Source organism: Colletotrichum chrysophilum (assembly GCF_026319265.1).
Source record: "Colletotrichum chrysophilum strain AFK26 chromosome Unknown scaffold_79, whole genome shotgun sequence".
NCBI classification, from domain to species: domain Eukaryota; kingdom Fungi; phylum Ascomycota; class Sordariomycetes; order Glomerellales; family Glomerellaceae; genus Colletotrichum; species Colletotrichum chrysophilum.
Genome location: NW_026517366.1, coordinates 173107 through 187867, shown reverse-complemented (window position 1 = coordinate 187867; position 14761 = coordinate 173107). Strand labels below are relative to the sequence as shown.

The window sequence follows — 14761 nt, the reverse complement described above, 5'->3', positions numbered from 1 at the left end:
CACAGTTAACCCTCAGCCGGGTATTGTCATTGCCGCCGGAAAGGCCTCGGAGGACATTCTCAATCTTCGAGAAGTAAGACGGAGGAATTTTAGCGGATACCCGCAATTCACTGTCGCTTTCGGCCACTGTATTAGTGCGGTATCGCTCCACTGCTTCGACAAAACAAGCTTCTTGTTCCGCCGCGACGAGAGGGTCTCAATCTAACTCTAAACGAGAATAGGCGGGAACATTGTCTGCTCAGCGTTAGGATCCCGTTTACTGCGTCAAAAGTTCCCCAAGAGACCGCTGAACAGGGATGTCTCTGGCACTCTCAGGCGGTTGGTCCCTGCTGGTTCTCCGTCGTCTGACACGCAGTCAACACGTAACCATGCGTGTCCCAAGTGCTTGGTTTGCAGCAGGATGAACCGCTTTCCTCACGTTCGGGTCTCGGCACGAACCACTGCTGATCTGCTTTCCAGCAGGCAGTTTGATCGCATAGCCTCAGGTCACACAACGGATGCTAGCCGTCTCAGCGCCAACGTAAGCCGTTATTGACCTTCCTATCTGAGCTTAATACGCATTCTTCCATATCGTTCCCATTGCTATCTATCGTGTCCTGGGATTAGTTTTTGTCGGTAGTGAGCGGCCTATTTCTCCGACAGGAGTCAAACGGCAACAATCGCCTGAGACATGCGGAATAGTCTATAGTTGTGAGATATCCATACGGGACAATTCTAGCGCAAACTGAGTCATTTGGCCTCGTAACTATCTTCGCGTTTTGCGTTGCCGTACGGGCATCACTGCCTATCTCCGCGCGTAAGATTACGCCAGTCTCTTGGAAGTTGGAACATGCGCCGCTAACCTGCACCAAGGTGTCCCCTGCTGCCATCTCATGTGAATCGTTAAATGTTCGACCAAGTTCGTCTGGTCTGACAGCATCCTGCTGCAGTTTGACGTTACCATCATCAATCCCACCGGCAGCAGCGATGGACAACTTCACCTCCATCGCCGACTGTGAAGGGTCGTTCGGCCCCGCTGCATCGGTGTGCAGCGACCGCTTCGACTTCACGCTGCTCTTTGAACAATCGCTCCTCAACATCGGCCCGTCCGCCGCCCTGCTCTTGGCGCTCCCGCTCCGGCTGCAACAGCTGCTCCGCCAGCGCCGAAAGGTGCTCCGCCATCCCCTCAACGCCGCCAAGATCGTAACGTGCGTCACTTTTGGTGTGATTCAGATTGCGCTGGTGTCGCTGTGGGCTCAAACGCCGTTCGCCAACCGCGTCTCGGTCGCTGCGGCAGTCCTCGGGGTGCTGGATGCACTCGCGCTCGGCGTGCTTAGCCATACCGAACACGTTCGATCGATCCGCCCTTCGACAATCATCTGCGTTTACCTCGTCTTCTCTCTGGCATTTGATGCCGTGCAATGCCGCACGCTATGGCTTCTTCCCGGATTGCAGAAACTGGCGGCAGTCTTCACAGCCTCACTGACGGTAAAGCTGGCGATGTTTATGCTTGAAGTCCAAGGGAAGCGTAGGTTCCTCATTGCCGCGCTACGGAACCTTAGCCCCGAGACGACGAGCGGCATCATTGGTCGCGGTTTCTTCTGGTGGCTCAACGGGTTGATGACGCGGGGGTTCAAGGCGACTCTCTCACCCGCTGCGCTCTACGATATCGATGAGGGTCTAAAATCAGAGGAGCTTCTCCAGCGCCTGCTCCAGCAGTGGGACCAGCGCAAGGGAAAGGGCAAGTATGCACTTATCAAGGCGCTCTTCAGCTCGACCAACAAAGCTTGCATGGCCACGGCGTTCCCTAGACTGGTTCTCATTGGCTTCAAATTTGCGCAGCCGTTCCTGATCAACAGAATCATCACCTACGTCGACGGCGACAAGGGATCCGACCCCAAGTCTGTGGCTTATGGACTCATCACAGCCACCGCAATGATTTATCTTGGCACAGCTGTACGTAAAATGCTCGTTCTAAGGTGGAAGTCCATGTGCTAATGGTTTGCAACTAGATTGTGAATGGATTCTATCAACATAAACTATACCGATTCATCACCATGGTTCGAGGGTCTCTCGCATCCTTTGTGCTTTCGAAGAATCTCGATGCCAATACGGCTACAGCTGAGGACTCATCGGCTGCTCTGACGTTGGTCAGCGCCGACGTGCGGAATATCTGCAGGTCCTTTGAGACACTCCATGAAGTCTGGGCGAATCCTGTAGAGATCGGCATTGCTATTTGGCTGTTGCAGAGACAGCTTGGACTTGGAAGCGTAGGCCCGGCCATCACTATCATAGGTAAGGAGCTGTGGCAACTACGAAGTCTAAGAAATACTGATTGTGTACAGTGTGCACCGTTGGTATGAGTAAACTTGGACAACTGATGCCGCCGGCGATGAAGCTATGGAGCGAGAACATCCAGACCCGCATCACTGTGACTTCAGAGGTCCTCGGCTCTATCAAGGAGACCAAAATGCTAGGCATGACGGAATTCCTCCAGAAGGTAATCCAGGATCTCAGAATCACTGAGCTAGTCATGGCCAAAAAGTACCGTGCCATGATTACCTACATGAATGTCCTAGGTGAGATATCGCAGTAACCCTACATTTGAAGCACGTCACTGACTGGAACAGGAAATTGTCCGAGCATGGTTGGTCCCGTCGTGACCTTCGGAATCGCGCTTCTCGCCCAGAGAATCAATGCGGGAGGGTCGCTTTCTATTGCAACTGTCTTCACATCACTCTCCATCATCGATATGATTGCCGGTCCTTTGGCCCTGCTAATCTCTTCAGTGCCAAGTCTGCTTGCCTCTCTGGGAAGTTTCGAGCGAATTGAGGATTTCGTCGGTAACGACCGCCTCTCACAGAACCCCACTACTATGGAGCAGCGAAGACCTACTCCTTCTGAGAGCGATGCTGGAGTTGAGATGCAGACCTTTTCAACTAAGGCGTCTTCGGATCAAGACCATATCGTTGTGGTCGAAGATGGTTCTATCTCAATCAAGGCTGGAGAAACGCCCATTTTACAGAACGTCAACCTTCGCATCCCGCCTTCAACACTGACGATTCTCATTGGTCGCGTTGGCTCTGGCAAAACAGTCTTACTCCAGGGTCTTTTGGGCGAACTGCCCATGGCCGGCTCCGTCAAGACCTTGGATGGAGGCGTGGCATACTGTGCGCAGACCACATGGCTCACGACCTCAACTGTCAAGGAAAACATCATCGGCCAATCGCCACTGAATCAGGACTGGTATGATAAGGTAGTACATGCATGTGCCTTGCTGTCAGACTTTGCGAATCTGTCAAATGGCGATGGAACTGTTGTTGGGAGCAAGGGCCAGTCTCTCAGCGGTGGTCAGAAGCAGCGTGTTGTGAGTTTCTCTTGGCGCATTTGGAAGGCATCAGGTAGTGGAATCTAACGCGCTTTTAGGCTCTGGCCCGGGCGGTCTATGCGAGGAAGCCTGTTCTCGTTGTCGATGATGCGCTTAGTGGATTAGATTCCTCTACCCAAAACCATATCTGGGACAATGTGTTTGGCCAGAATGGTTTGGTTCGTCGGTTTGGAACTACCATCATTCTTGCTACACATTCACGTAAGCAATACCTTGGTGCGGAATGTATCGTTGCTTGAGCTGACAAACCCCGTAGTGAGCTACCTAAAGTATGGTGATCATATCGTCATTCTCGGCGACGACGGCAAGATTGCCAACCAGGGTACTTTCACTGCTGTTCGACATAGCGCCTACCTCGAAACCTTGTCCATTGAGGACAACAAGCACAGCAAGAACGATGAAAGCGGCACATCCACCCCCGAAACTTCAGAGAAGAACAAGAAACCAAAAGCACCGGAGGGGAACGACAAGGAACTGGATCTCCTGAGAAAAGCTGGAGATACCACCCTTTACTGGTACTACCTGAAGTCAATTGGTTGACTGTACGGCTCTCTTGGGGTGCTGGGCATGTTTGGCGACTGTTTTGTCCGGGTATTTCCCCGTAAGTAGCCATTTATCCTTCATTTGGATCCGGTACTGACGGAATGGCAGAGGTTTGGTTGAAGTCCTGGACCGAGAATGATGCAAAGACCGGGGGAGCAGACACCGGCATGTACTTTGGCGTTTACGCTGGCATGTCTGTCGGCGGCTTGTTTATCATTGGACTGAATATTTGGTACGATGCACTGGAAGAGCCCAAGCTTTACAAGAACTAACGAGCGTACAGGATGATGTTTGTCATGATTGTTCCCAAGTCATCTCAGAACCTGCACTGGAAATTGCTCCAGACCGTCATGAGGTGGGTCGAAGCAAGCCAAAGGAGGTGTAGAGTTTCAGCTGACAATTTGTAGAGCACCTTTGTCTTTCTTCCTGGTTAAAGACACAGGCGATCTACTGAATCGGTATGGTCTCCTTCGCATCCTCGATGCCCTCCAACACTAACATCTAGAAGATTCAGTCAAGACCTCTCCCATATCGACCGAGACCTCCCAACCGCGTTATTCATGACTTCCATCGGTAAGTGCCAACTTTCTCCAGGAAGTACAGCATTCTAACAAGGCGAAGCGGTTCTGGATTGTCTTGCTGGATTGGTTCTCATCATGATCGGTGCCAAGTACCTCGCGGCCGTGATCCCTGTCCTACTCGTCGCTCTTTACTGCTTGCAGGCCTTCTACCTGAGAACCTCTCGACAGATGAGATTCCTCGACCTTCAGGCTCAGGCACCACTACTGACCAAACTTGTCGAGACGATTGATGGTATCTCTACTATCCGGGCATTCGGCTGGCAGGGTGCATTCCGCGACTCATCACTCCACCTCCTGGATCAGTCTCAGCGGCCTTACTACCTTCTGTTCTGCATCCAGCGATGGCTTACTCTGGTTCTCGATATCCTTGTTGGCGCCATCGCGGTTCTTCTCGTCTCGCTAGCAATGACCATCCCGGAATCAACCAGCACTGGTGCAATCGCTATTGCGCTTTACAATGTGCTTAATTTCAATTCGTCACTCGCCACTCTCATCACCTCTTGGACGGAGCTTGAGACGTCTCTGGGTGCCATCTCAAGACTGAGAACCTTTGAATCCAAGACGCCAGTTGAGCCATCCCCTTCACCAGAGGAGCAAGCACCCCTGCCGCCTAATTGGCCTTCCGAAGGTCGTCTTGAGATCAACAACATCACAGCATCTTATTCCCCAGACACTAGGCCAGTGCTGCAGGACGTATCACTCACTCTGCAGCCAGGTGACAAGGCCGCAATCTGCGGTCGCACTGGCAGCGGCAAGTCAACACTGACCCTCACCATCTTCAAACTTTTGGGCTTAGACTCAGGCTCAATCGTAATCGACGGCATCGACATCTCTCAGGTGCCGAACAACGTGCTTCGTCGTCGTCTAATTGCCATTCCCCAGGAACCTCTGCTCTTCCCCGGAACGCTGCGCACTAATCTCTTCCCACACACCGAGGGTCTCAGCGCTGATGAGATCCCCTCAGATGAAGCCCTCATCTCTGCCCTCACAAACGTGTCTTTGTGGTCAGCAATCTCCCTCAGCGGCGGCCTAAACACCGACGTCTCCAACTTGGCCTTGTCAAAGGGCCAGAAGCAGCTTCTCTGTCTCGCACGCGCTATCGTTCGCAAGCATTCAAGCAAGATTCTCGTTCTCGATGAAGCGACGAGCGCCGTTGACCAGGAGACGGAGGAGATGATGGCCAAGATTATTGAGACTGAGTTTGCAGCTCATACTGTGGTATCTATAGTTCATAGGCCACAGGCACTGCGGGGATTGCATATGGTGGTAACTCTCCAAGATGGCAAAATCCTGAAGATCGGCCCTCCTGAGCTGTGACAAAGTACTTGGCTATTTCATTTCCCAATAACGTTTCGTAGACTTTCGGACGCACTGCACTCGAATATATTAATGGATGGTTTGTTTGCTGACGGGGCCAGTTCCGAAACTTCCGTGTGCACGATTAATGAATTCGGCATGCTGATCTTCAGCCAGAACCGGAGAGTGAAGTGGAACCAGGAGTCTTTGAGTTGCATCTGCATTTTCATGGTTCCTGTCTCCTTTTTCCATAAGATCTTGTTCCGGAAGTGATGTGACACGAACAAAATAACTCAGTCTCTATTCTGACGGGACTTCCGGATGTGGGCGTCAGGCCCAGCAAGTGTGGAGAGCGCAGGAGGCCTTGTACTCCAAATGAGCTGCTGTCTTCAGTAGAATGTTCACGAAACTGAGTCGAGTTCTTCTTCTGAGTTCTGCCCGTAATAAAGTCTGCCCAGATTTGTAAACAACAGTCCTTTTCGGTGCCATATCAATGCAAATGCGTCAGATTGACCGTGCTACTTCTCGAACAGCCAGTTTGAAGAGTACTAGTTTGTTCGCGTAGCATGTTGCTCTCCGCTCCACGTACTCCGCGGAACTCAGGCGCTGTGATCCGGAGCGGTCCCGGGTGATCTGGAGTGATCCGGGGCTGGCAGGGGGGTGTGACACACCGGGAATACCGATACAACTAACTCAAAGCTTATTGTCGGTGACGGCTTGCGACTTGTCTCAAGTTTTACAGACGAACCGGATTCGACGTGCGAGCTGAAAAAGTCCAGCAAACTGGAACTCAACATCCCAGACACGATGCAGATCCGACACCGAAACTGGTATTTTCCATTGCCAGAGGCTGGTGGGTACCGCCCAGGACGTGACGCGTCTAAGTTGGCCTTTAAACTCTAAATTCACAGACTCAGACGGGGCCTTTTTCATTCGTGTAGTTCACAAGCGCCCGTAGTATGGAGCGTGCTGTTGGTGTTAGACATGTTGGCGCTGAACGTGTTGCCGTGCCGTGCAGTGCCATTAGGGAAAATTTGATTGGGAAAGCTCCTGTTGCAGGTCCTCGCAAATCGACGTGAGATATATACATAGTACATCTTTCATCCCATGGTCAAACATTCTAGAAGCGGTACAGAAATAGTTCAGCTGCAAGCACCGACACCTTGGTAAGAAATCGTTTGATCGCCCTTCAAACCCAAGTGCTATGCATAAGGCTGCCGTGGTGCTTGGCATATTGGCCACTGTCGGTGAGCTCCGTGGCGCAGCTTTCAACTCGGCGGACGGATTTCAAGGAAGCGAGTCAGCACTGATTTCCACACTCAACACTTCTCCAGGCGCCGTAGCGACATCTTCGTAAAGCGAAACCTACGAAATATGCCGTGTACAACGGTGATATTTTGAAACGGGCGTAAGACGCTACCCCAGTTGTATTGATACTGTCGGACTCAATACCCGTCAACGTCAACAACGCCTTAATGTGAAAATGTGAGTATAAATGACATGACAAGAACTCCGTTCGTCGCAACTCTTCTGTCCTGTCATCACAACATCTCATCCCATCATTGCAACATCCCACCGGGTCTATCACACAACTTTATTCCATAATCTACGCCACAAAACAAACGTTGAACGTTTATCAAATACCATCAACATGCGTTTCCAATTCGTTTTCGCTCTTCTGGCCACCTACGCTGCCTCTGTCATGGCTGGTGCCTGCGAGGACTGCCAGAGGACTTGCCCCAAGCCTAGTGAGGATGAGTGCAGTAAGTCAACATCCGCAATTGTCAGATGAATAATAACTGATCACTGCGTTTCCGTAGACACTCTCTGCGCTCCCATCTGCAACGGAAAGCGATTCGTCGCATAAGTAGCGCTGTGCGTATGATTTTGGGGGCGTTGGACGGAAGATAGTATATTAGCAAATACATATATCTTACTTCCAAACTGGACCGCTGGTGACCCATGGTGTTGTGAAGACTATCGCGGTTTTGTCAGGCGCTTAGCAGGCGAAGTGTGATCGCGTGCGCATCTATGCAAACAAGAAAGCGACCGATCCATGGTATTGGTCCGGTCATAAAAAACAAGGTTGCTCTGGGATTTCCCGGCTTGGACTCACAGTTCAGCAAGTCCCAGTCCCCGGTTTGACGATCAATTGCCGGGTGGTCAAAAGGATGACGCTGAGTAGCTTCGGCGCCAAGATATTGTGGCAACTGATGATAAATAAAAATTAAACTACCGGAGGCCTTCTACCAGAAGAGGAGCGTGGAGATGACTACGAGAAATGTTTTACTCCAATTCAACTCTTAGCTTGATCAGCTGAATAAAGTGTGGCTTCAGAACCTAATGTGTGCTGCCCCTATTCTAGCCTGGACTAGGCCCAAACCCCTCCGCATTGGTAAAGAGGCGTCGATTTTGCTCCTGGGAGCCGTTCGGCTGGCTGTTAGCGCAAAGAGCTACCAGACGATTGGGTCAGAAAGGCAAAAGCCGTCATCGTGACTATTGGGACTAGAGTCAAAACAAGCTTATTCTAATAAACTGCTCTGGTACCCTGAATCTCACAGTCACTTCTCCAGGCAATTCAAACTGCAATCCATCTGCCGGTATATGAGCCCTTTCAAGGGCTGACGATTCCCCTTCCTTGTCCCAGATCATTCTGTTACAAGCTTTCAGCACGATATAGTTTGAGGTTCCATCATCCTCGCCCTCTTCTACAGTTCTTCAACTCTGTCTCTGCTATCTAGGCTCTTCCGCACTCAGGGAATCGATCATGGGCCAAGGCTACAGCTATCAATCATGCTATACGGACTTGATCCATGGACAGCGTACGCTGGGAGCCGCTACCTTGGTCGCCAATGATATGACCATCGAAAAGTGCAGCAGCTTCTGCTCCAACTACAAATACTTCGGAGTCGAGTACGCAAAGGAATGCTGGTGCGGCAACACCATTGAGGAAAACCAAGTTGTCGCAGTTTCAACAGAATGCAGTTGGCCTTGCAGCGGCTCATCCTCGCAGACCTGCGGTGCTGCCAGCCGCATCAGCCTCTACGAGCGTTGGTTGTACTTCCCTGCCACCCACGCGACCCTTTCCGACACACCTTATGTTGGCTGTTTCGCCGATGGCAACACCCGCGTGCTTCCCAGCAAGCAATTCACCTCCGACTCCATGACAGCAGCAGCATGCGCTGCCAACTGCGCCGGGTATACCTACTTCGGCACACAATGGTCGCGGGAATGCTGGTGTGGCAACACCCTCCCGACTGTCAGCGCTCCGGATGCGGACTGTTCAATGACTTGCACTGGATCCAGCTCCGAGACCTGTGGAGGCAGCTTGAGACTGAGCGTCTATGGGCCTAATACCAAAGCTGTATACAATCCTGGAAGCACTTCTAACACAGGCACCACCACATCTCCCGCTACCGTGTCCAACTTCGCCTACCAGGGTTGCTACACCGACAATGTCCCCCAACGTGTACTGTCAGGGGCAGTCAAGTTTGATGGCGCCATGACCCTGGAGATGTGCGCCTCTTTCTGCAGCTCCTCGAACTACGGAGTCTTCGGCGTCGAGTACTCTGGCGAGTGCTACTGCGGAAACTCCTTGGACACCGCCAGCAAAAAGGTGGCCGAGACTGAGTGCACGATGAAGTGCAAAGGCAATAACGCCGAACTATGCGGCGACGGAAATCGTCTCAATGTCTTCGCTCTTCCCCCCGGATCCATCACGGCTACCTCCAACCCAACTGGCAGCACGAACGGTTTCTGGTATCAGTCATGCTGGAACGACAACATCAACGGCCGTTCCTTGAAGGAGAACATCCTGTTTGCCGACGACATGACGGCCGAGAAGTGCGCAAATTTCTGCAAGAGTTATCAATACTTTGGTCTCGAGTATGGCGGCGAGTGCTATTGCGGCAATACTCTCGGAGGCACGAAGGCTCCAGAGGCAGACTGCAGTCAACATTGCAAGGGAGATGGTACGCAGTTCTGCGGCAACGGCAACAGACTCAGTTTGTACAGCACCATCAACCCGACCGCCGGAACCTGCAACGCAAACTTCCACGGAGATTTGACTTCATTCTCTGTGTCGATCGGGACCGACAACGACTTGAAGCCCTGGGTCCACGAGACGGGTGGTGCTGCCATCTCCTACGTCACCGGGGACCAGAACGCGCTCTCGTACCAGGCCGCATTTGGGGCTTCGGTGAGCAGCTCCGACAACCTTTGGCAAGCCTTCAATGTCATACAAGGGGCCGTATACGAGGTCTCTCTCAGATTCAAGGTTGGCGGCTCCCTTGGCAGCATTTCGGCTTCTCTGCAGGTTGGGAATCCAGGTGTCGGCCTCAGCGACGTTGCAAGCGATACCCAGATCGTCCTCGCCAATACTGCCAGCTCAAACGACGGTGTTTGGCAGACCATGAAGGTGACGTTCACGCCTCGTTTCAATGTTGCGAAAGTGTATCTCAAGGCTTCCATGGCTTCCGGTGCGGGCAGTTCGTCATATGTCGTATGGGACAGCGTCACATTCAAGCAAACATCCACTTCGACATACAGCGCTGCCTCTACCAACGGACAGATGTTCGTCGACTACCGATCGGGGGTCGTACAATATGCTTCCTGGGTCAGCCCGGGAACTGACGACATAGTTGCCCCCGCGGCAACAAAGCCCACGATCAAGGAGATGGCCACATCCGGGTACAACAACGCCGCTGGATCGCGCCACATCTACATGGGAAGCTCCAATGATGCACCTGCGACCGGACCAGCTTGGCGTTTGGCAGGTCTCTTGAGCGGGAACCCGACAGCGAAGTCCGTGATGCGGACTCATTTCAGGTCAACTAACAGCAACAACTGTTTCATGCAGATGCTGAGTCTCGGTCAGCTTATTGGCATCATGATGCTTGATGGCTGCCCCGGTCAGTGGCAGACATTTGAGTCGGTTCCATTCTATCCTGCTGAGGATCGTTGGTGGCAAATGTCTATCGAATGCTACAACCAGGGCCACGATGCGTCGGCCTGGGTGGATAGTGTCGAACTTCGCCCATCTTCATAACTGAATCTCTTGCGCGAGTCTGTGAATAGCGGTAGTGTTAGTGGCATTAGGATAATATTATTTTGTAATACGACAATTTCTCTTCTGACTAATACGTACTCAAATCCACTCCTCTCTAGTAATAGAATGCTAACCCATTTTGTGCCTATGCGAGCGGAAGTTCTTGGTATTTCCTGCTTCTATATGCTAAAATCTCTATGCGGGAAATATGATCGATCGAAAACCGCCGGAACTCCGCCAATTAATACGTCTTCAGACGATCAATGAGAATGCTCACGGCGGCCTTTTCTTTTTAAAGCTGACCTCCACGGTGACAGTCCTCGTCTGGATGATCGCGTTGCTCAGATTGATGGCCTGTTCTGCGAAAACATCGTCATGATAAGATGGAGTATCTTTGTAAGCAGGGGTAGTTCGTGAGGCCGAATGATCACCTCCTCCCCTTTCCATATCGAATGCTTCACCGTCGTCCTCGTTGGGCTGTGGGTGCCCGTTGCGATTCCGTCTGCCATTCGAGCCACCAATGGTCATGCGGCTGATGGTTGTGCTGCCTGTGACACTCTTCTTGCTTCCCTTTGCGTATGTGCTTTCGCCGATTATCTTTGGGGCGACGTGCCGGAAGAACTTTCGAAGAGTCGGGAGAGCAGCGCAGATAATGAGAAGATTTGCTTCGACAATGCTGCGAGAAAGAGCACGTTAGCGGTATAAAACCATAGAAGTCCGAACTGGGACGCTATCGTCTACTTACATCCAGAGACTAGCATAGGAGATGGCCCAGGTTTGATCCAGACTGGTTAGCATGGCGGGAAGCAGCGAAACCCGGATGAGAGAAGTAACAACAGTTCTTGAGAAGTCAAGAGAGTCAGTCATCTTTCCGTTTCCCGTCGCAGGGAGAGATTTTTGTTGTGCTTACAGAGACCCGACTGCGAATATGAAGAATAATCCGATCTTCTGCCGGCGTGGTATTTGCAGCTTCACCACGATCGGAATCGGCAACGAGAAAATCATGACGTCGGACACAATATTGGCGACGGCTGTCGCAATGTAGATTGCCGGGCGGTCGATGCATGTTCCTTCGGTAATGGTCACGTCCCAACTCATCGCTATTGGATCACACGCAAAGATGAGAGCAAAGAAAAGAGCAGCGCTGTAGCTTATGATGACACCCAGCGTGATCCATACCGCCCCCTTGAACCATCTTTGAGGCGATAGTCGCATGTAAAAAATTAGAAGGGATACTTTGGCGAAGCTTCCGCAGATAGTGTAGATAGGGGCGGCGAGGAAGACGTCCTAAATTTGATGACATGTCAGCAGTTGTCGTCTTCTGCTGATCCTTGGCCATTTACCATCATGAAGATGTGGAACTTCTCTATTGGAATCTCCCAGGCGTGGACTCCGCCAGCACCCACTGCGAACATGTCTGTTTAAATCATCGTCAGTATCAGAGAGACTTCATCAATATTGAGCAGACCTACGTGTACACAATGCGATAGTCGTTATTGACGTGAGCTGAAGTCACGTCAGCATGATGCAACCATCCCAAGATGCCGGTACTTGGCGAGGCACAGCTCGCTTATGCCTGCAGTGCGATGTGATCTGGAATTCCAGACTGTTGGGACTTACCCAAGCCAAAAGGAGAAATACTACCGAGCGTTAAGTCAGCATAGATAACGCGCTGTTGTCCTGTAGCATACTTGAGAGAAGGGGGTCAGAGTGAGATGGTTCTCAGCTTACAATCGTCAAGTTGCAGGCGGCCGACAAGGAATGCTTTCGTATACAGACGCTGCGCCATGAGCAATGCACTCAGAAAAGATCCCACCCCGCATACCCAAAAAGCCGCCGGAACAGCCTGCCGCTGCGGATGGTCGAAGTTGACCACGTAGCCTTCCGGCGCTGGAAGCATCGTGACTACGCCATTGACCACGGGCATCGTGGACACGGAGTGGTGTTGCCTCCTTCGATTTTGATGGGATATGGACGAGTTGTCATGAAGTTGAAGAGATCACACCGGCCCGAGTCGACGGAAAAGGAGTGGACCGTCGCCTTCCAGAAAAATGGTCCCCGAGCGGTAAACGCAAAAGAAGGGTGCTTGGAAGAGTGCCGGTTATGTATAGAAGAACTTAAACGGTAGTCGGGCTAAAGGAAACCTTCGTCCTTGCTTCTGACAGTTTGAGTTCCATTTCGACGATGCATGTCCTGTGCTGATAGCCTGATTCATACGACGCGTTTCCTGACTGGCCTCAATGGGAGTCCCTGCACTGTAGGTTCCTGTTTGAACCCTAAAAACGCGACTTGTCGTGGTTTTGGAAGCCAGACGGGAGTTCTCTTCTCCATGAACCCTCTGTCCATGAAGAGAGTCTTCCTACATGAGAGATTGCCTGACTGAAGCAGTTGGAACACACCTAGTACTCTATCAAAATCTATGCATAACTGTCTTTTGCGAGGCTACTCCATCAGAACATGGAGACGCTAATTTTCACATGAGAGAAAGTTGGCTTTGTGTCTTAATTGTTTACTTATTTGCCCGAACTACGGTGGCAACTTTGCGCAACATCAATGATGTTCGCTCGTTGGATCCAGTATCTCGGGATGCCCAGCTGACTATGCGGCTTTTCCAAAAGACCGAATGGACGAAAGCGAAACACGACAGGCTCTGTATGGTGATGTGGCCTTCTTGTAGGGCGTAGAGAGCTAATGTCCCCGGGCCATCAGTTGCCAGCTGTGCAGCAGCATTACACGTGCATCTTCAGACGAGATGCAGAACAAAACTCTGCAGTGCCAGGGCTGACTGCCAGAGTTATCAGAAATGGGAGAGGAACACAGAAAATAGGCCCCAACATAAATCTGCAGCTTATCCTCTGGGCCTGCTGAAGATTTTTGTCCATCACTCCCCTCCTCAAGCAGGTCGCTTGCGTAGGGCTTCGGCAGCCCCTTGTCGTTGAACCTTGACCACGGAAGCATGCGTCCATTTTAGCTTCGGCGGAACTCTCTTTTGCGGCCCCAAGCTGGGAAATGTTGGCGCGTTGTTACTCTGACTTTGGCCTGCATCGGCCGTTGCAGGGGCGTACCCCGGCCACCTAGAGCACCAACATGATACAGCGTGCGGCACGGTCAGTTGGTCTCCATTTCAGCGGTAGAAACACGAATTCGCCATTCGTTGCTTCGGACTTCTTACCCCATGTTCCCTAACCCCCCATCTGGCCGATGTGGCGATGCAGGGCGCAGACTGGGTCTTTCAACGATGAGGCCAGACGTACATAAACGACATTGATCACCACTTTTTCAACACCTAGGGCTTCTAGCGAAGACCCTTGATTGGACTTGTTGGCCGGACTCAGGACCAGATCAGCCACTTCCGCGTGCCCAGGACCCTAGGTTTACTTCGATGCAAGTGAGTCTGCCAACGCAGCTCGGCCACTCCCACGTCGAGGCGTTCATCGATGTCGCATCAATAAATCTTCGCAACCCGAGAAGATTGCTCTATTGACACTCCCGATGCCACCCTACTGCGCAGGTCTTTTGAACCCCTCCTGCAATGCATCTTGACGGGCTAGTCCTCCGGTGCTAGGTCTCACAGGGGTCCACGGCACACCAGCTGCAAAGGATAATGTCTTCCGCAGGCCGGCGAGACGAGCCGAATATAAGGACGAGACCACGGCAATCGCGTGAAATCGGCTGCTCTGGTATTCCTCTTCGTTGGTGTGTAACCATATTCTCTCATTCAGTGCGCCTCTTCTGGCTTGGTTTTGCGAGGTGCAATTAGTGATCGCACACCTAAGGTATCTTGCCCGGGCAGTCAATTCCACCAAAGCCATCCCTCCGGGCCAAAGCCGAAACCATGAAGTCAACCAGCGCGAGTCTCGCGTTGGGCGCTGCAGCTTCGTGTGCCTCGACTGTCTTGGCACAGCAGACCTACCTTGATTCGACGGC

At 51.9% G+C, this 14761-nt stretch overlaps 3 protein-coding genes across 3 annotated transcripts; all 3 read left to right on the top strand.

Annotated features, from left to right (window-relative positions):
• Positions 1 to 966: 966 nt before the first annotated feature.
• Positions 967 to 1977, top strand: COL26b_008793 (uncharacterized protein; the record flags this gene model as incomplete). Its single annotated transcript, XM_053181541.1, has 1 exon — positions 967 to 1977. One exon carries the CDS (start codon positions 967 to 969, stop codon positions 1975 to 1977), a length of 1011 nt encoding a protein of 336 aa, XP_053034552.1.
• A 59-nt stretch (positions 1978 to 2036) lies between these two features.
• Positions 2037 to 5808, top strand: COL26b_008792 (uncharacterized protein; the record flags this gene model as incomplete). The annotated part of the gene is made up of 10 exons (XM_053181540.1): positions 2037 to 2274; positions 2325 to 2558; positions 2610 to 3346; positions 3406 to 3568; positions 3624 to 3902; positions 4019 to 4142; positions 4194 to 4265; positions 4318 to 4368; positions 4416 to 4483; positions 4532 to 5808. The coding sequence occupies 10 exons, from the start codon at positions 2037 to 2039 to the stop codon at positions 5806 to 5808; spliced, it is 3243 nt and encodes a 1080-aa protein (XP_053034551.1).
• A 2746-nt stretch (positions 5809 to 8554) lies between these two features.
• Positions 8555 to 10834, top strand: COL26b_008791 (uncharacterized protein; the record flags this gene model as incomplete). The annotated part of the gene is made up of 1 exon (XM_053181539.1): positions 8555 to 10834. The coding sequence occupies one exon, from the start codon at positions 8555 to 8557 to the stop codon at positions 10832 to 10834; it is 2280 nt and encodes a 759-aa protein (XP_053034550.1).
• Between the last annotated feature and the right edge of the window lie 3927 nt (positions 10835 to 14761).